At 39.9% G+C, this 26758-nt stretch overlaps 1 protein-coding gene across 9 annotated transcripts in view; it reads left to right on the forward strand.

The window, feature by feature from the left end:
* RBMS1 (RNA binding motif single stranded interacting protein 1) overlaps positions 1–26758 on the forward strand; it is a 213331-nt gene that overhangs the window by 114039 nt on the left and 72534 nt on the right. For 6 of the 9 annotated variants that reach the window (XM_077883262.1, XM_077883264.1, XM_077883266.1 and 3 more), the window contains one exon: positions 6491–6666. In XM_077883262.1, coding sequence (XP_077739388.1) covers positions 6491–6666 — 176 coding nt within the window. The remainder of the gene's footprint in view (positions 1–6490; positions 6667–26758) is intronic. The other 3 variants (XM_077883263.1, XM_077883269.1, XM_077883265.1) reach the window with 1 other exon arrangement.

Here is a 26758-nt window from a genome sequence, read left to right on the forward strand (position 1 = left end):
GGAGTTTTACAGGTGTACATTTTAAATTTAGGTGTGTGATTGTCTTTAATTTTGGTGAAGGATGTAGGGTCTGTTGTCTAGATTCATGCTTTTGCATGCAGATGTTCAGTTGTTCTGGCACCATTTGTTGACGAGACTATCATCGCTCCTTGTACTGTTTTTGCTCCATTGTCAAAGATGAGTTGACTATATTTATGGGGTTTTTGTGTTGGTTTTTAGCTTTCTCCCCCTTCATAAACACAATTCCAAACCCTAGAAGGAACAAATAGCACAAGAACTGTCGGGTGTTCCTTGGCCCAGGGTTCTCAGCAGGCAACCTGGGGCATCTGTGGGATTCTTGGCAGAACCTTTGGAGAGAACCAAACAATTGAGGTGATTTGCATGCTGGAGCACAAACCAGATCTTTAAAAGATATTTGGATGATAAAGGAATCTAGTGTTTGTTTTTTTTTTTTTTTTAATGGAACCTTCAAAGAGAATTTGACCTCAGAAATCACACATTGTGTCTAAGGTATGTTTTCTACTATGGATTTTCAACACCTGGCTTGCTCTTTCTTTTTTCCTCCTCCAAAACCACTACCTCCACCCCAGAAAGCTTTTCTAAGCTGTTTTCATTTCTAAAGACTTTTCTCTGTTTATTTTCACTTCTGTGACATGGTCTCTGTCCATTCAGTCAGTCATGTTGTATACAACAGATATTTATCTTCTTCAGTGGAAGTCTTAAATTCGTTTCTTTTATCCAAAGCCTAAGAAAATGCTGCTCTATTCATGAACTTAGATAAAGAGATTTCTGTGTGAAGACTATAGCTTTACATGCAAGGATTAGCTTGATAGCTATCTTAGAGAATATTAATTGTGAAGTATATTGGAGATCTTTAGTTTTATTTTAATAGCCAGCATAACATCATGGCCCTCTCCTTTGATAAATATAACCCGAGAAAAATATTGAATAATCTATTGCTCAGTTTCGTAGTCTTAGAGGCTACAAAACTTGTTTTCAAAGAAGGGACAGTGGCTCTATGAAAACCAGTTTCATGAACTAATTAGCCATATGATGTTAAGCCCTGATATCTTAGCATCAAATAGGACTAATTGATATTTGCCCTTTGGCCTTCTCTCTCACATGATGGCTAAGTAAGAGTCTGCATGTGTGAAGGGGCACTATTGTTCTTCATTAATATAGGTGATCTCTCACATACTGGCCTACCCAGAAGAACATCTGCTTCCTGGCTAGTTTCTCATCTCTCACTAATTCACCTCCCACTTCTCAGCTGCGTGTACTTTCCCAGCTCCCTGTGCCAGGAACTTTTATCTTTCACAGCCACTAGTCCTGGCCCTCTTTGAGCCACTCAGATGTCGAAAAGAAAACAAAGAAAATACCCTAACTGTGGTGAAACTGGCCCATTTGGATGCTTTCCCTCCCCATTCCATAATTCCCTTAAATTGTTAAATTCTTTAACATCTTGAAAGCTTTATGGAGAGGAACTAGTGTGTGGAATTAGTGTGGTTATCTAATGTCTTTACACAGTACTCAGTTCATGTCAGGCTTGATAATGTACCATTTCCTGGTGAAAGACAATAATGTTCCATAACTTCTGGCTGCACTGTAGGGGCTATTTTGCTTTGGACTAAGGAAATAGTTGATGTGTGTTAAACCTCCCTGCGGTTGGGCTGGGGGTGGGGTGGTGGTGGTAGTGTGCGTGCGTGTGTGTGTGTGTGTGTGTGTGTGGACGCACACGTGTGCAATCATTGCGTGGCGGGATGGCAATGGGGATTATGGATTTTGGATTGTAACCTTCTTAAACTGTAAAGTTGGTAGCCTTAGAGAAGACTTGAGGGCAATTAAAAGGCAGATTTTGGGTTTCCCTTCAAAATGTATTAGAGTCCCCAGGGAAGTTAGTGACTGAGGGGGAAGTGAGGAGAACTGCAGCTGTAAGATGGGTTGGAGCACAATCCTTGTGGCCTGTTAGTACCAGGGAGGAAATGAGACAATAGAATTTGTAATGTCAGATTTTCATTTTTATTCATTGTCTTCGGTGAACAGGAATCTGCAGCAGTACGTGATTACTAATATATTTTGGTTCACCAATGGTTTTTGTCTTGCCTTTTTCATAAACAACCTTTAGACTTGTATTTATATAGAAGAGTCTACTTAATGTGGTGTCGGAGTAGGGTAACGTGATGGAAAGGGAAATAGATCTGATGCGTGCGTAGTTGCCGCATGCCTGTTGTTGACCATCCTGTCTGAGTGTAGGAGGCCAGTGGGCCTTCCTGGCGGGATAGAGGCCTCAGGGTTGTCCACACAGGAAGTCCTCCTTGATCGCTGACAAACCTCTTCCTGCTGGTGCCCACACCCACTCTGTAGGGGTTGCAGAGAGGGTCTGCGAGTACAGCCATTCCATGTATTCACCACCAGCTGGTTTTCTGTCAGTTTTGGCATGCACATTAAGCCCAGGTAATGTTATTGTGAAAAACTAAATTAGTTTTTTTTCCCTGCCCTTGGATAAAAAGCTTGATGGGTAAGCTTGTTTACCTGATCCTAAGCGGTGACATTAGGCCAGAGGAGGCTGAGGTAGACTGCTGGGCTCTTGTGGAATGGGTCAGTGCTCACCCCAGGCCAGCCAGTCACTCAAGGTCCTTAATTAGGTTGAATTTGTGTAAATTGGCTACCTACTTCATCCAAGGGGACAAGAGGGGGGCGGGGGGGGGCGGGAGTCCTTTTCAAACTCCAGGGAAGCTTTAGGGGTTTTGAGAGGCAAGATTAAAAAGACAACCGGTGATAAAAAGAGAATTTGGTAAAATATTCTCCATTAAAACAAAAAAGTTTGTTTTAATTGTTTTTAAAGTTTACCCTTTGTGCCGTTGAACACAGAGTGTTATTGTTTTGAATTGGTCGGAGCTGTGAAGCTGGAGTTCAAGACTTGTCAGTGTTTACATTTCAATTGCGTTTTAATCTGGAAGCAAGAGTTTAAGTCTTCACTGGTTAAGTGTAGCTGTTCTAAAATGCTGACTCTGGTGTTCAGCCATAATGTGCTGTTGCTTTCGGATTTTTTTGTGTAGAATTCTTTTGTTAATAAAAATATAAGGTAGAGTTTTAAAAACCTTTCAAAAGGTGACTTTGTAAAATACACCCACACACAAGCTGACTGTGCATGTGCTCATTAAATTAAGGGCACCTTTTTGTCTTTCTCAAAAAAAGAAAAAGATAGCCAGCCACCAGTGGTATTAAGGGTCCCATTTCAGAGAAACTTGAACTTAATATTTAGATAGCAGGAAGGATGGGCACAGCTAAATGAAATAATACAAACAGCACATTTAGGATATGGATGGTTCTGGTGTACCATGAAGAATACTGTTTGAGGGCTCTGGTTTGGGCAGGTTTGACAGACTTGCCATCTTCAATGTGTGACCATGGCATATTACTGAGCCTCTGTTGAGATTCTGTTTCCTAATGTGCCGAAGGGGAGAACAATGATGTATCTGCGTCATTGGATTAGGGAAGATCATACACATGAAGCACTTGCCACAGTGACACACATTAAACATGCAGTATGAGACAGTACTATTACTCAAATTATTGCAATTATCATTAACCCATTCTGAATATTTAGAGTTACATAGCTTTATTATGTTTGAATTTTCTTCTTTAAACATGTGTTCAGTCTTTATTAAGATTTAACTTGTTGATTTCCGTGAGTTTTATAAACCTAATCTTTGATCTAAAATTTTCTACACCAGAAAATAGAAAATTGGCAACCTAGAGTAAGCTAGCTGTCTTCAGCTAGTTCTGAGAAATAGTTAATATTAGGATAACATTTTAATTTGAACTTGTTCTGTATAGGATTCGCCAAAGGCCAGTCATCCTCAGGGCACATTCAGAAACCCCTGTCTCCCACCTGGGACCAGAATGTTCGGAGATTTTTTCCACCATAGGGCAGGATAGAGGGGAAGCACGGAGAGACGGGGGATATGCTCCACACCTACTTCCCAGAGTGAGAAAATATTACTGTAATAAATACAGAGGCCTGTCAAAGATACATTAAATCAGCTATGTAAATTCTGAGATATAAATCATGGTTCTACTTTTGCCAAAAGTAAATACATAAATAAAAACCTACTCCTTTCATGTCCAAATAATCTCTTAGTAAATCATACCCCCAAATGTTTCGTTTAATCTTTCAAGTCCACACCGGGCACTCCACTTTCTACCCCAGAGAAGAGGTTGGAGCTGATACAAACTTGGAATGTGGTCTTTAAACCATCGATGGTTCATTTTGCTTCACGATGGTCTAATGCCTCAGAGGTGGGGACGGAACAGATCCACAGCTTTTTTCAGACTTCTCCAGGGCTTACCCCAGGTGACCAGGTTCCATCCCCCAACAGCTGCACTAAACATAGTGGGTCCTACTTTGAGTAACAGTGTGGTTTGTGGCAAAGACAGGTTCTTGGACATTAATCAAGACAATTTAAGAAAAATTTCAGCCTAGCCTAGATATGAGTTCTTTGTGTAAATCAAGGCTTAGGATAGGGGGGCAGTTCTGTGTGTTACTTCCCAGCACCTCTGTTCTAAACTGAAATGCCAAATAGGGAGATGGCTAATTGGCTAATTGTAAGGAGCAACTAATACAGAGTAATTTTGGAGAAGGAACACAGGCCTTTGTGTGATATGGCTGGGGATCTGAGATGCCACCTGCGGCAAAACAAGGGACAGTGCTTACTCTTAGTTTTACTTCTAGAAAGCAGAGTCTTTATCCCCTAGGGAAAAACAAGAGATGAGAGAAAAGGGTATGAGTTCAACTGCTTATTAAGGGCATAACTCAAATAGATTTGATAGGATATGATCTCAGGTAAGTTTTTTCTTGAATTAAGCAATATGGTTATAGCTAGTTAAGTTCAGCCGTCATTTATACTTTGACTATTGTAAACCCTTCTTGCTACTTTCCTTCTGAAAGAGAATCACTTGAGGTAAAGTGATGTTTGGACTCAATAATCTTAGCAAGGACTCTGGGCAGTAAGAAGAAAAAAATACATAGTAGAGGCGCAATGGTGGCCCAGTTGTTTGAGCGTCTGACTCTTGGTCTCAGCTCAGGTCTCTATCTCAGGGTTGTGAGTTCGAGCCCCACATTGGGCCCTATGTTGGGCTCCACACTGGACATGGAGCCTACTTTAAAAAAAAATACATATTACAGAAAAGAAGTAATGGTTACTACATGTCCAGATTAATGAGGATCCCATTGTGGGAGGTACTGTGGAGTTAGGATAGTCATGGCAGAAACTGGATGCAGAGCCAGATCTATAGTGAATAACTGAGGTTGCTGGCATGGTAGGCAGGGTTACATATATTGCAAGGGATCTTCTGCTTTTTGAACTTTCCAAAGTGGAAATTAACTGTGTCTTCAGTGTGCCTGATTAATGTTTGTTTGTGGTTATAAAACTCAGGCTGTAAGATTTGAAATTTTTTTTTAATGTCCAGGGACTATAATTTTACACTTTTATATTTTTAAATTGTTACTTAGTATAAGTGAAGTCCTTGGGTTAGTATATTTATTATTGAGATGTGAGGTGAAAAGAACTTCCATGTCCTGCTATGAAACTGCTGAGCATTTGCTTTGAGGGCACTTGAGGGTATGCTCACTTCCATCTCAGACCGAACCATTTAACTTCCTCAAAAGTCATGTGTGTGGCATAGGGCAGAGAAGTGTGGTTTCTTTCGATTGGTTAACAGAGAATTATCTGGTGTGAGTACAATTTCAGACATTCTTCCTAGGTGGCTGCCGACTGCGAAACCACACCGAGCCCTACGTTCAGGCTTTACAAAAGCTGTGTTCCTTGCTGCAAGGCCTGGGAAGGTTTCCAACTACCACACCGTTCTCACAGGGGTTAAATTTCACAAGGTTGGCCAGAGCGAAAGGCAGCGTGCCTGTAAATCTCATCCAGATGTCTCAGTGGAGCCGTGGGCCAGACTCAGAACTAGGTGAAGTCTGCCGCCTTTGAGCTTGTGATGGAACTCAAACTTTGCTACACTCGGAGAATAATCTTTTTTTTTCCCCCAAGAGTCTTAATAAAATTATCAGCAACTTTCAATCAAATGTTATTCAGAATTTGAAAACCTTTTCAAAAGTCTAGTGATTTCTAAATGACTGTATCGTAAAATGATATTATCACCTAACTTCATGCAAGTTAATTTTGAGTCTCAGTAGATGTGTTCCTTAAAAGGTGTGAATACATTAATCTTATATAAATTTAGCCCTATTTAAGGCACACGTAGAGACTATTCTACTGAATAAAATCCTGTTACTAATTGCATGTTGAGGGAGAGGGCTTTTTCTGTAGAACGAGCAGGTCTTTTTTGAGGTGTAAATTAAAATGTATACATGAAAGTCACTTGAGAGGATCTGTATTTGTTTTCTTGAGAGAGTTCATATGGCCTGTGAAGGGGGGCTACCCCTGTTGCAGCTGGTTTTCTGACGCTCCCCATCTTTGTCTCTCAGCAGTCTCTGGTCCCAGCCCACCCCATGGCCCCTCCCAGCCCCAGCACCACCAGCAGTAATAACAACAGCAGCAGCAGTAGCAACTCAGGATGGGACCAGCTGAGCAAAACGAACCTTTATATCCGGGGACTGCCTCCCAACACCACAGACCAGGACCTGGTGAAGCTGTGTCAGCCGTAAGTAGCTATAATTCTTGATTGTTTTCAGCTGATAGTTCTTTTATCCTGTATCATATTCTAAAGAGATATAAATTGTCTTATAAGAGATGTTTAGCCCAAGTGTGAACCCTCATTACTGACACAGTGACAGTTCCCAAGTTTTCAGTCCTCAGACACAGCATTAACATCAGCAGAAAGCCTGTATAACAAAATAAATTGGAACATCTTCTCAGTGGAACTTGGCTTTATTGACATTTGACATATGAGAAGTAAAAGAAGAATTTTTGCAAAACTTTTGGCTGGAACCATATTAGGGCTGCTCTCAGGGGTTTTGTTTTTTGTTTGTTTGTTTTGCAATAGTACCTCTGGGAGCCAGTCTATCTATGATGAGAGAAACTTTAGCTATTACCATTTGTCAGAGAGGTAGTTACCATCTAGCTATCTTTCTAATTTTTTTTTAAGATTTTATTTATTTATTCATGAGAGACACAGGCAGAGGGAGAGGCAGGCCCCCCCCACAGGGAGCCCAATGGGGTTGGGGGAACCTCGATCCCTGTTTACGGACCACGCCCTGAGGTGAAGGCAGATGCTCAACCACCGAGCTACTCAGGCGTCCCCATCTAACTGTATCTTAAATGTGTGTAAGACTCTTAATTTTAGCCAGGAAATAATAGTGTGTCTTCACTAGCTTTGTGGTCTGGGTTATCACTCTCCTCTGTTTGGGAATTCTTATTTCCAAAATTCCTATTTCTTTTCTCAGTGCCACCCTTTCTGAGTCTTGTGAAGAAATGTGTGCGTGTGCGTAAAGCTCCAAAGTAAATATGCGTTATATGCTAATGTTGTTGAAGAACAGAATATAAATATGTTACTTTGCAAATGATGTTAACTCACTAAGTAAGAAAGCACTAATTTAAATCATCAAAGAGCCAGGGACGCCTGGGTGGCTCAGCAGTTGAGCATCTGTCTTGGCTCAGGGTGTGATCCTGGGGTCCGGGGATTGAGTCCCACATCAGGCTCCCTGTGAGGAGCCTGCTTCTCCCTCTGCCTCTCTCTCTCTCATGAATAAATAAATAAAATCTTTTTAAAAATAAAATTCATAAATAAATCAAGGAGCCAGAAGCACTGGCCAGGGCAGGGATCACCATGTAAAGACTAATCACTTTGAGCTATAAAAGCCTCCACATATCACAACGTCTTTTATTTACCAAAGATAATTATGGTCCTTGACAAAAAAAGGGGGAGCTTTATGTAACTGTGGAAGAAAATGTCTACTCAAGAATGTTTCCTAGTCCCTGAAAAATATTCCCGTTTCTCAACAGCTGATTAATGGCATCTCATTTCCGTTGTCTTGGGTACAATACAGATTCATTACTTATTAAAGTATGTTTCGGAACTTGGGCAGTATTTCCAAAGTGGAACTAAAAGTAACATCTGGCCTTCCACAAGGAGGGGTGGTGGTTTTGCTTTGTTTTGTTTTTAGAGAGGAGGGTGGGATGGCAAGTGGTAGTTCTTTAGGGTCTGGAGAGTTTTCCTATGGCCACCACTCTCAGCATCCTCCCTGTGCCTTTCCTGGGTCACCCTTTTGATCCACCCTCTTAGACTTTGACCCAGGCCCTTTTGGTTTTCAGGGCAGTGAAACAATGTCCGGTGCTAGGGACTAGGCTGAAAGCAAGTCCAGCTCTCGGGGTTCGTCATGCCTGGCCAGAGGCAGAGGGAACTTGGCCAGCTGCGCCTTGCCCTCTTGCAGCTGTCTAAGACCACAAATAGGCTTTTTGCTATCTTGTCTGCTTCTGGTCTTTACTGGCGTCTTCTTATGCTTTTGCAGCATAATTACAGGTAGATAGAGCGCCATAAAGTCTAAGGAGCTAAAAATACCACTGTAGGAAACAAAAGAATGGAGCTAACCCTCAAGCTCTTGAGGTATAAAGGAGAGAGGAATTCAAAAGAAATAGTTCCTCAGCTAGTTTTGAATCATGGAAGATGAGTTTTAACATCAAGGAGGCAGAGTTAAATAACCATAAAATAATAGATTGATGCCATGTTCTGTGTTTAGTAAATATGTACTTGAAAAATTTAACCAGTAACTTTTTTTAATTGAGTCACATCATATTCCACATGCAGTAGAAGAACATTTTATCACTTTCCCTGGAAAATGCACCTCTTTTTTGTTCTTGGTCTCTTTAATGTATATGGATCATCTTAATGTGTTTCACCCTCTATGCTATTACCAATAGCAGCGATAAACATTGGTCACTCTTTCCTATTTATTGGCAAAACCCCAAATTTGATACTTAACTGTGAAGATAGTGTTTCTGATCTGTGGTAGGTGGAGGCAGGACATACAGCCATATCTGCTGAAAGCTTCATTCCATTTACCACAAGGCCTGTAATAAGTACCACTTTTGACTTGCTGACAGTTTTGTGTCTTAGACTGGAAAGAGAGAGAGAGAGAGAAAAGGGCATTCCTGTTCTGGACTTAATTGTTTCCAATAAAGAATACTAGTTGGTGACATGGAAGTGACTCATCCTATGGGAAAAGTGACTCATCCAACAGCCGAAAAAACCCAGTGGACATAATTAGAGATTTTTTTTAGAAAAGTCAGTATCAAAACTTCTCAGAAAAGATAGGTGTAAATTCATAGGTCTAAAAAAAAAATGTTTTAGAATTAAAAATTTAGCACTATAATTTCAAATTCACCCAATGGAATGAATGGCAGGAGGGGCAGCAATTGAAACAAATAACTTGGGTCTCCCCGAGCAGGGGGCTTGGTTATGTCAGAGGGTTATCCAACAGAAAGATGGGAAAAGATCATCTAAGAATGTTTGTAGTAGTGACCTAGTTCCATACCAACAACGTATGAGTCTTAAGGCAAGAATGATATAAGGGTTGTGAAAACTGGAAAGGAAAGCAAAAAATATTTTTAAAAAGCTATGTTCGGAGTAGAATATACACATGCTGTGTTAGAAGAAATGACAGTGAGAAAGCAGCCTCATACCAAGTCATAGAAAGACTCTTAACCCTGGAAGTGTAGATGAACATGGTTAGGGTCGTGGGACAGGGCTCAGACTAGAGGGGACCAGTTGCGTTTCTAGCTACTGAAGGAGGCAGGCAGCAGGAACCAGGAGATGTGATGGCAGCTGTCATGGCAGGTGATAGGGGTTGGAAGTAGGTATATTCCCCAGGAGGATTTAAGAAATTTTTTTTTAAATTTATTTATGATAGTCACACAGAATGAGAGAGAGAGAGAGGCAGAGACACAGGCAGAGGGAGAAGCAGGCTCCATGCACCAGGAGCCCGACGTGGGTTCGATCCCAGGTCTCCAGGATCACGCCCTGGGCCAAAGGCAGGCGCCAAACCGCTGCGCTACCCAGGGATCCCCTCCCCAGGAGGATTTAATGAGGGAAGCAGATCAGCTCTGGGGAACTTCTTAACCGTGTGTGTGTGTATGTGTGTGTGTGTGTGTGTGTGTGTGTGTGTGTGTGTGTGTAGGTGTAGGAAATCTGGTTGGAGCCTAATGACTGTTTCAGGCTGCTGCACCTTTGTTTCTGATTCTGAGAAGTTACCTACTCAGAAAGTACATGAGCACCATTAACCAGCAAGTTTAGGGAATGGAGCGATCTGGGTAACAGGAAGGAGTAATTACGCAGAGAACTCGGTCTTAATTTCTTCCCTTCTCTAAAATCCAGCCAACCAAATACTTCGCTTGACTTTGGTGCCATTTCATTTCTCTCATTCAGCCTCCTCAGGTGAATTTTCTAGACAGATGAGCTGAGGACTCTTGTTTCCACTTTCTTTGCCACCTCACCTTTTGCACTTTGCCTTCCAGTTCTCAGTTGAAACTGCACTGGCATCTTCTATCTATCTTACTTTATTTGATACTTAACTCTGCTGATAGTGTTTCTGACACGTTATACAGAGGTAGGACATAACAGCGCTCTTTTCTCTCTCTTTTCCACTCCTCATCCACTTCTCCTGAGGACTCTCTGCTCTTTTGATTTCGGTTCTTGGCTCATTCTTCTAGAGCCTCATCTTCTTGTAGGGCTCTTCTCCACTGGCCCCCATTTTCTACACATTTTCCACTCATCACCTCAAATTCAACACTATCTCCTTCCTCTTCAAACTATCACATTTCTAAATCTAACTCTCTGACGCTTTGGAGCGGTGGTTGACTATTTCCCATTACCCTCTTAGCCCCCAAGTCTTACAGATTCTGTGGCCTTGCTCCTTCCTTCTGCCAGAAGAATTGAATGCTTCCTCCATCCCTCCCCACATAGTGACAAGTGAGAATGATTTACCTCTGCTGTTACCTTGTCTCAGGTGCCTCCTCATTTCCCCTTCTTGATTTCTCAAGGCCAAGGCTAAGTTCATCCTACCTCCACCATGCTTGGACTGCACTAAATTCTCCTTATTTTCTTTTATGTGTCACATAAAAGCATCTTCTTTTCATACAGTTCTATTCTCCATGTGCTTATTCCACTGTTCAGCAGCGGTCTGTGACCATATCATCTTTTTTTTTTTTTAATTTTATTTATTTTTTTAAGTAAACTCTACACCCAGCATGGGACTCAAACTTATGGCCCTGAGATCAAGAGTTACACACTTTACTGACTGACCCAACTGGGACCCCCCTCATATCATCTTCATCAATTTCTCAGCTACTTTATAAGATCATGGTGGTTGACATGGCAAGAGTTTGGCACTCAAGAGTTACAAACCACAGTGGTAGGCAAGTACCTAATTCTCAGGAGCCTGTAAAATGGGTCAAATAAGGTTTAAATCATGAAGTTGTGATGAGGATTAAATCAAGTTATTTGAGGAATGGAGCTGGTCCGATGCCTAGAACACAGTCGTCATTGAACAAATATTAGTCTCCCTCTGCCCATGTCTTTGTTCTTCAATACCCTAACTACTAGACTAAAATACACTTAAATTACATGTAATCCTACATTTAAAACTAAGGGGCGAAAAACCAGATTCTGATTCTGAAAGCTGGGAAAGCCAGGGAAGTGGGTTATGTTAACGTAGCTGCATAACTGCCCGCCTTCTTCTTGAGGCTCTTTTTATTTTGGCACTTGCAAAAGACTGGTTTCAGCTTTGTGATTTATTTCTTGTCGTAATAATGACTATAGCATGTAAAATTTTCCATTGTGTCCAAACTGTCCTTTCTGAAGATTTAAAAACATATTTGTAAGCAAGGTTTGTTTCATGGTTCTTTCTGGTTGACAGTGGGAGCAGATGAGTGTCTCTGTTGGCTGTGGCTAGGTAGCTTAGAGGTGACTGTGGTATTGACATCTCATGAAAAAGTCTAGATAACTCAGTGTATCAACAACTTAATTTGGAGAAGAAAGAGTCTATTGATATTAAAACAAAAGGAGGTATTTCCACTCCTCTTGTCATATATATCCTTTCTCTCATTCTCAAACCAATCGTGGTCAACCATTTTTTTGTCCTTCCATTCAGTAGACACCTAATTCATTTCAAAGTTCAGGAAAACATGATTTCAGTGTAAATGTGAAATTAAATCTAACTTACAGTATTATAGCCTGTTACTAATTAAAAGGAAATGTTTTTTGAATGTAATCCATTTCCCTGGTTTTAATACCCAGTACATTTCATTTCCTGTCCTTTTGTTTTCTGTTTTCTACAAGTCTGCCTTATTCTTTTGAGTATACTACAGCTCTTAAAAAAAAAAAAGGCAAAACAGAAAAACAGTGTGATCAGAGGTAAACATAAACAACAAGCCTCATGAAGACAGAGTAAAGTAAATGTTTCAATCAGTTCAGTGTTCTGTGAGAAGTCAGAGGACGACTTTGTTAATCTTGATACCAAGGCATTGGGGTCACTTTCAGTACAAGAGGGCATCTCGACTTCTCAGGGCAAGGAAGAGTTCTTGTAGGGTAGAAATAATGTCCTCTAGGCCTCAGAAAGAGCCCAAGTGGTGGGATAGTGCTTTGGTGTTTAAGAAAAGCACAAGGAACACTTCTTGGTGGGTAGCTCCATTTAGCAATTACTAGTTAGCAAGGCTTCTGGTGACTAGAGTGAAGAATGTGGGTATAGAGGAAAATGGAGCTGGAGGTACCATTTGGGGGCATAGTGTTAGCACCTTCCAAAATCTAAAAAGTTGGAGTTTTTCCCAAAAGTTTGGAGTTTTTTCTTTGGTAGCAGAGGAGTTAGTACTTACAGTGGAAGAGAGGCATAATCCAATGTGTCTTTTTTCTTCCTCTCTCCGAATGGTAATTCTACCCAAAGGAGGAAGTTGCCTTGGAGAAGGAGAGTCTGATAGATGAGAGATGATGCAGCCTTGAACCAGGGCGGTGATAAGAAATGGGATGGGGAGGAGGTGCTGGGACCGCACAATGATGTCTTGGAGGTGGGGACATCGGGACTAGAGCATGATTAAAAATGACTGTAAGGTTTTAGCTATGAATAAAGAGAACACTTGAGGTGCCTTAACTGAGAAAGAAAGCACAGGGAAAGAAAATTAGGGCAATTATCAGGAAAATGGACAACTTGAAGTGATTGTATTCTTTTCTCTGTACGCCTTTATCTCTGTAGCTCTAAAATTTCTTTTAGAAATCTGTTTGCTAAAATGTTGTTTCTCCTCTGTGAATAAAATAAAATGATCATCACTGTAATCCAAAATGATCAGACTACTTTCAGGGTAAAAATAAAAAGTGAAGGCATTCCAGTAAGATGATTACTAATCAGTGTTTACTCAATTATGAAGTTACCTTCAGTGTTTACTCTGAAAGTAACAGTGGGCCTGCTAGTTCTAATATCCTGAATTCCCAGGTAAATATGAAATCTTGTGCAATTTTTAGAAGTTACATGAAATGAGAGACTCCTGGGTGGCTCAGCGGTTGAGCTTCTGCCTTTGGCTCAGGGGTCAAGTCCCAAATCGGGCTTCCTGCAGGGAGCCTGCTTCTCCCTCTGCCTATGTCTCTGCTTCTCTGTGTGTCTCATGAATAAAGAAGTAAAACACTTTTAAAAAAATAGTTACATGAAATGAGAAGGACAGAAGTTCAAAACAATGATCCTGTGATGAAGTAGAAAAAAATCATTCCACCTAAAAGAGATCTGGTTCTCACATCTACATTGAAGAGAGATTGTAGAGCCAGGTGATCCAAAGTCATTCAGATTATTTCCAGATGACTCAGTTCAAAAAGCTTAAACATACCCTGAGTTACTGCATTTTTTTTTTTTAAGAGAAGAAACACGTACACACACATACTTCTCTATGAGAGTATTCAGGTAGCTATACAGACATGAAAGAGACCAGAGGTTTTACTGCCCACATGAGGCATCATTCCAAAGTCAGCAGTGTGAGTCTTCCAGACACAAAGCTCTTGATGTAGGGTTAAATCAGAAGCTGATACAAGGAGGTGATTGATCTCTCTTTAAGGTATAATTGACTCTTCAAGTGTTGTCTTCCAAGCGAGTTGAAGTAGTGTCTTAGTGATGCTGGTGGTGGTGGTGATTGCGTTTTATTTAACACACACCAAGAAATGAGAGACTGACAGATCATTTTTTCTTTGGTACTAACTATCTCAGGTAATTGAGATATGGACATGTTGAGCTATATTGTATTCCAAACCCATCTGAACTTTTAGGTTTTTTTTTTTAATTGTATTTTATAAAAGAACTGAAAACTGTATCTAGCAAATTTTTATTTCTCAGATTCCTTTGAAAGACAGGGAAAAAGAAAGAAAAGTCAGCAGAAACGTAGTGTAGTAGAAAGATAGTTGTTCTCTCATTAAGTGTGTCTTTTAAAAAAATACTTTATTGCCTAACATACTTTAAAAAAAAATCTTTCCAAAAAGTGCTGTTATGATGAGTTTTCCATAGTTAATCATGGAAAATGCATGCCACTTCTGTCTTTATGACTATTATATACCTTCTTGCCCATGTACAGCTTTTATTTATATTATGAATAACAGAATTTCTTTTAATAAACTTTTAAATGTTTTTGTTCTGTAAAGCAGCCTTTCAAGAGTTCTTTCTTGATCTAGAACATTCTTAAAACAGAAAATACTAATAGTTTCAGGGACTTGGCTTTTTCTGTTGTTGCTAGTGTGGTAGGGATGCCACATAATAAATAACTCAGTGAGGTTTTAGACCTAGGAACTTGGGCATGAAAAGTGTGATCTGAGATGTGAAGTTTTCAGACTTTGTCTCATCCTTTCAAAAAGGCATCCCTGTCTACTGAGTCCAAATGTTACATTACTAATTGTAAGTTATGTCTCTCTTTATGGACAATATTCCAGAAAGGTTCTATACTCAAAGAACAAAACATAATGTATTGGAGACTGAACCAGATTTCATATTTTATGATTTTTGTGGGGTTTTTTTTTTCTGAAAAACAAATCAAAACAGGTTCGAGAGTTTAAGACCAGCAGTGTATTTACCTGAATCTTTTCCTTATTCATTCATCTCTTGACTGTGCCATAAAGAACCATTGTCTTGTTCATGTTAATTGTTTCATTTCCTTTCATGGTATGAAAGAATTCTGGCCTGTACAGATCTTTGACATACCAAGATATAGTCTAAAGATTTTTGGAAATCCCAGAATTTCACAAAAGTAATTTCAGTGTCAAAAAAAAAAATTCCACACAAATACCTACTTTTCAGTAGAGAACTATCTCTTTCTTGGATCTCTCTTAGCTCTTCCTTAACTTTTATCATTAGAACTAGCAGTGGTTTTTGTTAGGTGGTGGGCAATATTCAAAAATTAATGCAATATTTAATCCCTTCTTGAGTTACTGCTACACAATTAGAACAAAAGCTTCTTGAAAAATGGACTGTGGGTGATGGGCTACATGACTCACTTCCTTCTGCTTAATCCCTCAACGATTCAAAAATACGCTGCAGCAAAATTCAAGCTAATTATCAGTAAGAGACTTCCAGTGTCATTGTCATGAGTACACGAAACTGCAGATATTAATTATTGCCAATATTTGATATTTTGGCAGAAAATCTCAGTGATGTCTGTTTCTAATTTATCATCAATGTAATATTGGCTGGTAAGCATGCATATGTAGACATTTAACCAATCCTCCTTATTGTCAGTTGACATTTTTCCTTAAGATTCCTACATGTGATTAAGAGCCATTGTTCCCTGTCTTGCTCAAATACTGCACAAGCTGTTGGCACACCAATTTTAATATTAGCCTTAGCTGAATCTAATTGGGAAGCCAGCACTGAAGATAATGGACATAACCACAAGCATTTTAAAAAGAGCAACCACTCTTTTCTCTCTGTGAACAGATGGAATTTACTTTATGTTCATTCCATTTTCCTTTATAGGAACCTTAGATTTCTGTAGCAATAGTCTATTGCTGTTTGACCATTATATGAAAGTGAAGGTGGTATTATTGAGAATAAAAGCCTTTAAAATCTTGATTTGGCCTTTGTGCTTGGTTTGACTTAGAATTGCTTTATTGGGTTACCACAGATTTTAAGAATTTACAACATCTTTCTTCACCTTCCCTCGTCTTCATTTCATAATAAAGGTATGTGAAAAAAAAAAAAACCTATAAAAGGTGTAAACACCTGTATCATGCCAGCAGCTAATCTTTGTTACATCCTTACCATGTGCCAGTAACTGTGCCAGGTAGTTTTATTATTTAATTCTAAGAACAAGTTTCTGAGCAGTAGTATTATCCTTGTTTTAAAGATGAAGTTGAGGGAGGGTTCTTTCTCTAATGACTCCTGAAAATACAGCAGGTAATGGAGGAGCCAGGACTTGCACTCAGACAGCCTGACGCCAGAGACCATCCTCTGAACCACTGTGTTCTCTCTCCCCAATACACTCTGAATGCCAGCTCATCCTCTCCATCCTCCTCTCACCAGCATCCATGCTCCTCTGTTTGCCACAAGATACGAGAAGACTCGTTTCTCCAGAACCCTATATGAGACACATAGCTGTGATAGTTGTAGTAAGATTTTGTTAGAAAAATCAGCTTCCCTTAAGTCCACTTGAATAGCCAACAGGATCAAAGTTCAAAGTAAAGGCAGGAGGATGGAGGAGGAAGTCGTTTTTCTTGACATCTAACAAAGTAATCTGTTCTAATGTAGCTGGCTGTACAAAACTCAGGTCCTGGTTAACTGAAGCACGTGTGGTTCCCCAAGATTGCTCAGTGCAGAGGGGGCACCTAATGTGTCATCTGCTTTATGCCTGGGGTTAGTGCATGTACAGAAAGGAACATTCTTTTAGGGATCACTGTCTGACAAAATCAAACAACATTACTTTAGAAAATAATGGGCTCGACATAGCATTATAGTTTTGCTATATGTATAAATCTCATTAAAACATAAGACCAAGCCACGTTTGAGGAGAAATTAAATAATTAAAAGTGAGTGGAGAATTCTATTCTTTATTAAGTATCGTGATTTTGGTTTTGCTAGATACTGCTCCAGACATATTTCTGGCCCTCTAGGAGGTTCTTGTCTTACATAGAAAAAATAAGCTTCACACCTCATTTTGGCTAGAATGTGATGTGTCATGGGAGAGGTAAGAAGGTGCTACAGAAATTACAAAATAAGGAGTGTTTGCATGTGATTGGGGCCATCAGGAAAAGCTTGCTTCAGGGTGGGTTGAGCAGCTCCAGCTCAGGTGTAAAGCCAGGACTAGCCTGGCTGCCTGCCCTGTCTTTACTAAGACCATTCCATGGGGGATTTTAATGCCAGAGGAAGGCTTGGACTTCACTGGGAAAGTAGATGACACATACTGCCCCGGATTTGCCCTTGATATAGAATGTGATAAAGGGAATGGGTCCAAGAAGGAAGATGATTCAAAGATGAGTGTGAGATCTTGAGTCTAGGAAGCTGGGAGTTTGGTACCATTAACAGATAAGGGGATCAGGAGTAAGCTTATTTTTATCCTTGCCTGGAAATTCTCATCCACTCTCAGGAGACTTTTCACTTTCTTTTTTTTTCTAAGATTTTATTTATTTATTCATGAGAGACACACGGAGAGAGGCAGAGACATAGGTAGACGGAGAAGCAGGCTCCCTGCAGGGAGCCCAATGTGGGACTCGATCCCAGGACCCCAGGATCACGCTCTGAGCCAAAGGGAGATGCTCAACCACTGAGCCACCCATGCGCCCCTCAGGAGACTTTTCAAATCGAGTGCCTGTTTGTTTTATGAGTTTGTGTGGTTTTGGTGTGGTCATTAAATGGAAAGAAATAGTGCATCATTTCCAGACTAGTGACTCTTCAGTGCAGAAGAGAGACTAGTGATTAAACATGTGTATTTGGGCAGCCTTGGTGGCCCAGCGGTTGGGCAGCCCCAGTGGCCCAGCGGTTTAGCACTGCCTTCAGCCCAGGGCGTGATCCTGGGGACCCAGGATTGAGTCCCGTGTTGGGCTCCCTGCATGGGGCCTGCTTCTCCCTCTGCCTGTGTCTCTGCATCTCTCTCTCTCTCTCTCTCTCTCTCTCTCTCTGTGCCTCTCATGAATAAATAAAATAAAATCTTTAAAAAAATAAAAAATAAACGTGTATTCACCAGTGGAATAGTGTATATTAAAAACTTGCGGTCCATACAATCCTTATTATGGTCACCAACAATAAGATCTATATGTCCCTCCAACATGTAATTATTTTCTTAAATTTTATGGTTCAATATTTGGGGCTTAAGACTCTTTAAAAGGTTGCTTTTTGTTTGATAAAATGCTTTGCAACTCCCTTGACAAGATCATGTGGTTTCATATTGGAGACTTTTGAGAAGAGATTGTAAGAGAGATGTGGGACTGAGTGGGAGGAGAAAAGGCTGTTTCCCTAAATGGGGTGTCTAGAATTAGTCAGGAAGTACACTCATAACACAAACAAACCTGACCAAATTCATGGCTCTGCCCAGGGACATGGGCTCTTTCTCCTGGTTGTGCACTCACTGACCTGGCTGTCCTAGGTGTAAGTTTGTCTGAATTGCCTATGGGACGAGGACCACTTGTCGTCTTTATTTTCTTTTTGTGCCATTGCTTCTTCCTGCCTCTATTAGGTATCAAATGTCAGGGAGGGAACCTTTATGAAAAACTAGCGGTTTTTTGTTGTTGTTGTTTTGTTTTTTTTTTAGTATCTACACTTACCTGCATAGTTTTAGTTTTCCAACTTTGCAAATGCCAGTTTCTGAGAGCATAAGGACTGTTTCTTTAATGGTGAAAACAAAGAAGCAGTCATTTGTGATCCTAGAAACAAATTAGGCTGCCAGCCCATTTGGACAGGAGCACGGATCCTTTCCAGGGGTTTTTCCAAAATGTTTCATTGTCACCCTTAAATCTCAGTCATGAATTATGACAATATTACAGTTATTGCCCCTTTATAGACATAGCTTTTGCTCCAGTACTTAATCTGCTTAAATGGCCCTGTGTAGTCATTCTGCTTAGTTGGCTAGATAACATTTTTTTTCTTTAATTTTTCCTACTATCCCTTTATTCATTATCTTTTTTTTGTTTGATACCATGCAATTAGCTGGTAAAAGCCATTTAATTTTGACTCAGATTTTTGAGACAAAAGAATTTGAGCATTTATTTAATTAAAAAGTTTATTGCATTTTTTTTTCATCTCCAGTCTAAATCACAGAACTTTATTTCTCTTCTAGTCAAAGAGCTGTTAACGAGGAGTGCTCACCAGAATTAAAAATTGCATGGCTGGGCCCTTCAGTAGATTGTGAGTCAGAAGATTCAGAGAGATAGATGCACAGAGTGGCGGGGTAACATAACATACAGTTGTACCAAAGAGCACAGATTCTGGAGCCTTCCACCTGGCCCTGCTATTTCCTTAGGCGAATTCTCAACCTCTCCATGTAAAATTAGGATTCTAAGAGTATCTACAAGACGGAGTTCTTACATGTGGATTAATGTGCGTGAAGTGCTCAGAACATTTTCTGGCATGGATTAATGTTACTGCTATCATTATGTATTTTTTAAACCTCCCAGAAGTTTCTGATGTTCAGTCCCAGTTAACAGCTTCTAATTTAGTCCCTTCATATTAAAATCAACCAAACTAAACCTCAGAGAAGATTAAATGACCTTCTTTGAGTCAAAATTAGGAGGTGGCAGTCCTACGAATAAATCCTATGGTCTCCTGAAACACTTGCTTCCCCCCACCACCCGCTGATTTCCCTCTTTTCACAGTGAATATAAACTCTACTCTCAACTCTGCCCTTACTCATGAGTAGGAAATATCTGTATTTCAGTTTCTTGCCGAAGAACTTAACTTTAACCTCTCCACTGGCAGCTCTGGTCAAAAGCTGTTGGAAGAAATTAGATTTATGAAGAATTGCCTGAAAGATTTGTAGTTCTTTTTTTTTTTTTTTTCATCACAGAGCTTCCCAACCTTGTCATGGCACACAAAGAAAAGGGTAATGTTTGTATTCGATTATATTAGTATTAGATTAGAGTCGTATATCATCAGTTGGTGAGGCTGCTCAGTGTTGGAATAATGGGCCCCACCCAGTCTCCAGGGGTTGCTGGGTCTGTACCTCCACATCCGTAATAGAACCACCCCAGCAGGGGGAGTGTAGACATTATTTTAGTAGGAAAGCCCTTTGTTAAATTTTTAGTAGGAAAGCCCTTGTGAATGTTTCAAACTCATGGGCTTTTTTTTTTTTTTTTTTTTGTATATATTTTATAAATACAAATGTATAACATTTAAAAAATAACCAGGGAGGGGGTGTCTGAGTGGCACAGTCGGTTAAGCTGCTGGCTTTTGGTTTCACTCAGGTCATGATCTCAGGGTCATGATCTCAAGCCTCATGTCAGGCTCTATGTTTAGTGTAGAGTCTGCTTGGGACTCCCTCTCCCTCTCCTTTTGCCCCTTCCCTCTGTTTGTTTTCTCTCCCTTTCTCTCTCTCTCCCTTCCCTCTCCCTCTCCCCCTCCCTCCGTCTCCCCCTTTCTCTCCCTCTCTCAAATAAATTAATAAATCTTAAAAAAAAAAAAAAAACAGGAAGAACAATGAGACAGTTTTGATGAACTCAAAAATTTGAGGTTGGGATTTCTGGATGACACTTGGGAACAGCATCAACAACTTAATGTATCTTATTTATTTCTCTTTTGGTCTTAGTTGTACAGCATTAGGGAAATGCTTATTTATATCCATAGGTAGTGGCAAAGGTAACAGTTTTTTGACAGTGTGTTTTGTCTTCTTAGTGCGGTCTTGAAGTAATCTGATCCAGAAGCAAGGGAGAACTGGAAATTTTTTGTTTTAACATTGAATCCCTAATAATAGAGCTATTCAAATGCCTCATGATAGATATAAAACCAGGAGCACCTAAAACTTATGGTCAGTAACCAGTCCTAATGATGTCACTTTATCATGAGTCAACATGTAGGCAACTTGTTATTGTACCACTGGCTGTAAGATCACTGAGAGTGTACACCAACTAGTTGTACCTGCTTTCAGTTTGTCATTTGAGCGTGATGCAGTTGTAGGTCATTTATACAATTTTATATGAAGGGGCATGTGCAAACTTGAATTTCCAGAATGCCAGTGCAGAGTTAAAACTTTCCTAATCAGTGACTCATTTTTTAAGAAGTTCAGATGTACACAAAGAGATGGCAAGGAGACATTTGCCCAGTGTCAGCATTGGAAGTGGCTTAATATGACGTTTGTCAGTGTGCTGACATTATGCCACAGGTTTGCTTGCATTTCCTGTTGGTATTTTATTTCAAGGCTAAGAAATAAAATTCAAACAGAAAATGGTGGAACTCCTCACGCACCTCTTCAAGAGCCTAACTTGATAACCACTGTGCCACGGAGTGTAGGCTTTATCCGGATGCAGCAGAATCATCAAGGAGCATAGTGCATGAACCACATGGCTATTTGCCCTTGGAGAATTCCCCCCAGGCACTGGGGATCTGGTGGAGGGGGCCCTTAGGGAGCCACCCAGGAGGAAGTTCCTCTGGCCTTCAAGCTGGGGCAGATGGACTTCTAAGCTCAGGCCTTGCTTTTATTCCACTGAACATTCAGTTCCATAATTTCCTTCTTAATTTTGACTACTAGGAAGTTGTGAGCCAAATTTGTATCCCCTGTTGGCAGTTGGCAGGAGCTCACTTTCTAACTTGCCTATCTGTGTAATACTCCTGGGTTTATTTTCCCTTCACCTTGAACTCTCCATATCCATTTCTGTCTTGTGGTGTTGCTTATATTTTTGCAGTCTCCAACTTTTTTGGAAAGAGGCAGAAATAAATGCTTCTCGTGCTCTCTCTTCAGCTACCCCTTTTGAAATCACAGCATGTGGAATGTTGCTTGGTTTTCTTTTGTTAGTTTGTACAGCAATCATTCTTGTCAAAGTGGCTCACTTGAGATTGCTCATATTTTAAAATCTCTAATGGCATTTCCATTGTAAAGGAAAATCTACTCCCTTCTCTTTATACTCCAATAAAGACAGAAGTAGATGCACAACTGTTCTTTGACTGTCATGAAACACTAAAATCAGCAAATACGCAAATTCATGATTTCCAGCGACTCTTAGCTTGATCGACATCTGTGAAAGGAAGTTGGGTTTTGTTTTTTTTTTTTAATGTGCTTTCCTTATACCCATTCTCACTTGGAATTCACTTGAATTAATTGCCTTGAATTAATTGCCCCTCCTTTTGATGTTTGAAGACTGGAAATGTTCAGTAAGTTGCCTGGATATGCGTTTTAGCTGTAGGAGTTTCTTTCACTTGTTTTTTGATAGCTTTATAAATAACAATTTAAAATATTTGGTTCTAGCTTCTAAACCTCCTGTGGGCTATGCATCTGTTTATTCTCCATCTACTATGAGTTACTGATAAGTTTCCAGATTTGAGCTTGAAGGAACATTCTTCTTCTGGAAGTAGGTCATCATAATAGAGTTTCTGTGAGTTTCCTCTCCTTCTGTCCTCGGCTTTCCTTTCTGTTTGGCTGTGTTCTAACAGCACCAGCCTTTCCTGAGCCTGCACAGACAGTAATACGCCTAGACCATTGTGCCCTCTGTAGATCCAACACTCACAAATGTCCAGGAGGAAGAATTTTGATACCACATTGGAGAGAAAGGAGGGGGTGGCACTTTATAAATGATCCTAGGCAGCAGCAAATTAGGCAACCCTCATTCTCCTTTCGTAGTGCTATTGACTTCTGAACCTCCCCAGCAGCACAACCTCAGGAGTGCTGCTGTCACACGGACATAGTTGCCAGGATGTGTCACAATCTGAGCCTGTCTTTGCATGTTGTGGACCAATATGAGCCACCAAGATAAATATCTTTGGGCGTGTGCCTAAAATCTGTATACCCTCCTGCTGCCCACATCTGCACAAAATGTATAGGTAGGCCCTGTCTCCAGAGACAGGTAAACTCACTTGCCTTAGCTTATTAACTCCAGGTGTTTTTTTTGACTTTACGTGTCATGCATGAGTTTTGCGATGGCTACAAGATCCTATATTATCTGCTACCACTCCCCCTAATTTTTCTGACCTTACCTCCCCTAACTCTCCTACTTTACTCCAGCCGTGGTGGACTCCTGGGTATTTCTCCAGCACACCAGGCCTGCTTTGTCTTCCAGTCCCACGTCACCCTTTCCTCTCCTATCTGCCTTGCTCCTCCCTAATCCTCCTGACTGACTCTCTCACCTCCTTGAAGATTTTGCTCCGATGTCACCTTCTCATCGAGCCTACCTTGACTGCCTTTTTATTTTTTTTTTTTAAAGATTTTATTTATTTATTCATGATAGTCACAGAGAGAGAGAGAGGCAGAGACACAGGCAGAGGGAGAAGCAGGCTCCATGCACCGGAAGCCCGACGTGGGATTCGATCCCGGGTCTCCAGGATCGCGCCCTGGGCCAAAGGCAGGCGCCAAACCGCTGCGCCACCCAGGGATCCCTTGACTGCCTTTTTAAAAACTGTAATCTATCTCCACTTGACCTTGGCTTTCTTTTCAGTCCTCCTTCCCTTGTATTATTCAATTGTCATAATACTTTCTGCTAACATACTGTGTAATTTGCTTATTTTTGCTTATTTATTATAAGCAAATATCAGTAAATGAGTGAATAAGATGCTTCTTTATATAGCACCAAGGCCAGAATATGAGCCCAGATCTCTAATTGGAGCAGCAATCTTTTCTTGATAGCCAGACTTGGGACCTATTTCTGAGGTGCATATTGCATACACACACATGCACACACGCTCCCTGAGATGAGCAATGAATACATCAGTGAGTCTGGATTACTCGGTGCCAGAAAAAGCCATAGTGAAAATGAAGGCTTTAGAATTTACCACAAGGACAAGCCCCATTTTCCCCCAGGTTATGTATGTTTTTTCTCTCTTACCCTCTTTTTCTCATCTGTTTATTATTATCTTATTATATGTATTTTTGTAACACATCAAATAGTTTCTGTAATAAGGCAGGCTACAAATTAATAATCTAAAAAGAAATGGTAAATAAATCACCAAGCCCTTTAAGCCTCCAGCTCGTCATTGGTAACATCAGCAAATTGAACTGAAATAAGGAATAAACAAGTAAGTGGCAGTGAACCGCCTCATTTCCTCTTCCCTGTCAGAATTGCTAATAAATTGATGAGAACACTCTTTCCTGCTAGGCCTGGCTGGGCCTCAGAATCATTCCCTACACAACACAACCGTCAGAGTTGGCATCTGAGATGAAGGCTATTTAAAACCCTTGGCAGATTCCTTTCAGCCCTGTGGTCTCAGAGAGAGAATTATAGGGTTACTTTTTTCTTCTTGGGGACCTAGAACTTTGCTTGCTTCCATTTTTTGATATTGAATGTCTCTGCATAAAATGCACGAATAGATCAGGGATTTATTTGTATCTCCAAGTAATCAGTAACTGGGCTGTCTTCAGCTTAGTCATGAAATAGGTCATATTAATTAATCAAATTTTCTGACTATGGAGTTTTACCTTACATGTTTTATAGAAATTGTCAGTTTTCAGAACAATAGGATACAAGAAAATACATTTTTCTATCATGATTCGGGTTACACTTAACACTTGCGTTTCAGAGTAATCATTAGGGCCAATTATCATTGAACTATGCTCGTACTGAAGAGCTATTTATGATAGATTTCTAATCAGGTGCTTGATCTCCAGGTCATTTGCTGTGTTTGATCAGCACTGGTGACAGTCATTAGAGAGGCTCTTTGGGCTCAAACACCGATGAGAAGTGGGGCACTTGAAACAATTGATTTTTGTCAGTAAGCCATTTCCTTCCTGCCTCATTTTACCTTTGTCCTGTCTTCTTTGCCATTGATTCTTACCTTTATTTTATCTGAGAGGGTATGCCTTTTCATAACCTACCTTGTGTCCTTTCTCCAGCAGGACAAGCTGCACAGATACACACAGATATACACACAGTATACATACATACATGCGCATAGCTTCTTGTAAATTTGAATGCATAGGTAGATGGATACATGTCATATTTACTTTAAATAAGTAAAAGAATGAAAAACATCAACCAGAAATCTTTTCATTCTTCTGATAAAGAAGATATTTTGAATGAGATACCTTTCAGAATGTCTTTAGGGACCATTTGGCGTGTCAAACACATACACTACCTTCCCCCCCTTTTTTTTCCTTAAAAAATACCCAATATTGGTTTTGGGTGGATTTATTTAATAATTTCCTTTCACACTGTGTTTGAAGTGCAGTAGATAGCATTCTTTAATTGGATCACAATTAGAAAAACTTGCTTCAGATAATAAAATTTGAGGTAATGACCATGTGGGCCATTGTTTTACTCTAGAGTGGTCAAAGTTCAGAAATATTGCCCCTGACCATTCTCCATGCTGTGGACAACGTCTAATTGGTTATCCTTTATTTTAGCCTCCTTTCTCAAGCACAAACACTAAATTAAGACCGAGATCATGGGAAAGCACTTTGTAAGTATAAACAGTCTATTCAAACAGAAAATCAGGGATATCACAGCCTCTGTTGGTGTGCTGCTAGGCTAGATTTGAGATATTACCCCTGAAATGCAGCAAAGTTCCTCAGTTTAGAAATAGTTGTGATTCTTGTGATAATATTATATGGTGTTAGAGATCAGTAAAAATGTAACTCTCAAAATTGTACATTCCATGGATGAAAGTGGTGGCCAGACAGACCTTGAGTTGGTTTCACCCATATAGTATTCAAGGTTGGTTATTTATATCCATACTTGGTGACCTCCAGTGAGGAAGTTGATCAGTCTTACTACTGCCTTGTGTTTACCATCATTCTACAACAAATAATTGTCTAGTTCTACATCTTACTTGGTTTCTTATATCAGTGAAATCCATTCTTGTGACTATCCTCTTATATCACTGCATATTACATGGTTACTATCAGTGGGATTAAAAATAAGGTAAAAATTATTTTTAAGTAAGCACAGCATGATGTCAGAACTATTACATGAAAACTTATTGTAAGAATGTTATGTTTTTGTAGGGTTGTGTTTACCTAGGTGGTTATATGGTTTAAAATATCTTGTGAGCAATATTCCGTTTTTTTTTGTTTTTGTTTTTTTTTATTGAAACCAAACCATTTGAATTATTATAGCTACAGAGTCTAGAATATTGCTTAGTGTTTTGGCATTTGCTGGCCCTTAAGGAAAAGGGCCATGGTTCCACCTGGGCATTAATACTAACAGTGATTTAGGCTTTTAGCTAGAAGTCATTCATTTCTTTCTCTGATAATCATTTCTTGCATGTTTTAAGTTAAAGTACAAAGACTCATTCTCTGACAATGGTTTTGTACTTCTTTTTTTCCACTGGTGATAAAGAATCTCCTGTCTTCATAGTACTTCTGGAAAAGCAAACAACGAATTTTTCTTTCGTAGCCATTCTTTTGCAAAGTTAGCTCTTTTTTCTTAAAAGGAACTTTTGCATAATAATTATATTCAGTTTAAACAGGTTAAGGAACCCAAATGAAAAATAAAAGTTCTCTATGGTGTTTTTGGAAGCTTTAAGAAATTTTGTTCAGAGTTCTGCAGTGTTTAGAGGATTTTGTTATTGGACACAAGACCACTAAGCTCTGTTCTTGGTTCTTCCATTAAATTGTATTGTATTTGAAGTCCTAACTTTTAAGAATGGCCTAAAACAAATGAAAGACTCAGTCATAGCCTTTATCGTTGAGGAAGTTAATGTGTAGCATCCCTTGCT

The sequence above is a fragment of the Canis aureus genome, chromosome 34, assembly GCF_053574225.1.
Source record: "Canis aureus isolate CA01 chromosome 34, VMU_Caureus_v.1.0, whole genome shotgun sequence".
NCBI classification, from domain to species: domain Eukaryota; kingdom Metazoa; phylum Chordata; class Mammalia; order Carnivora; family Canidae; genus Canis; species Canis aureus.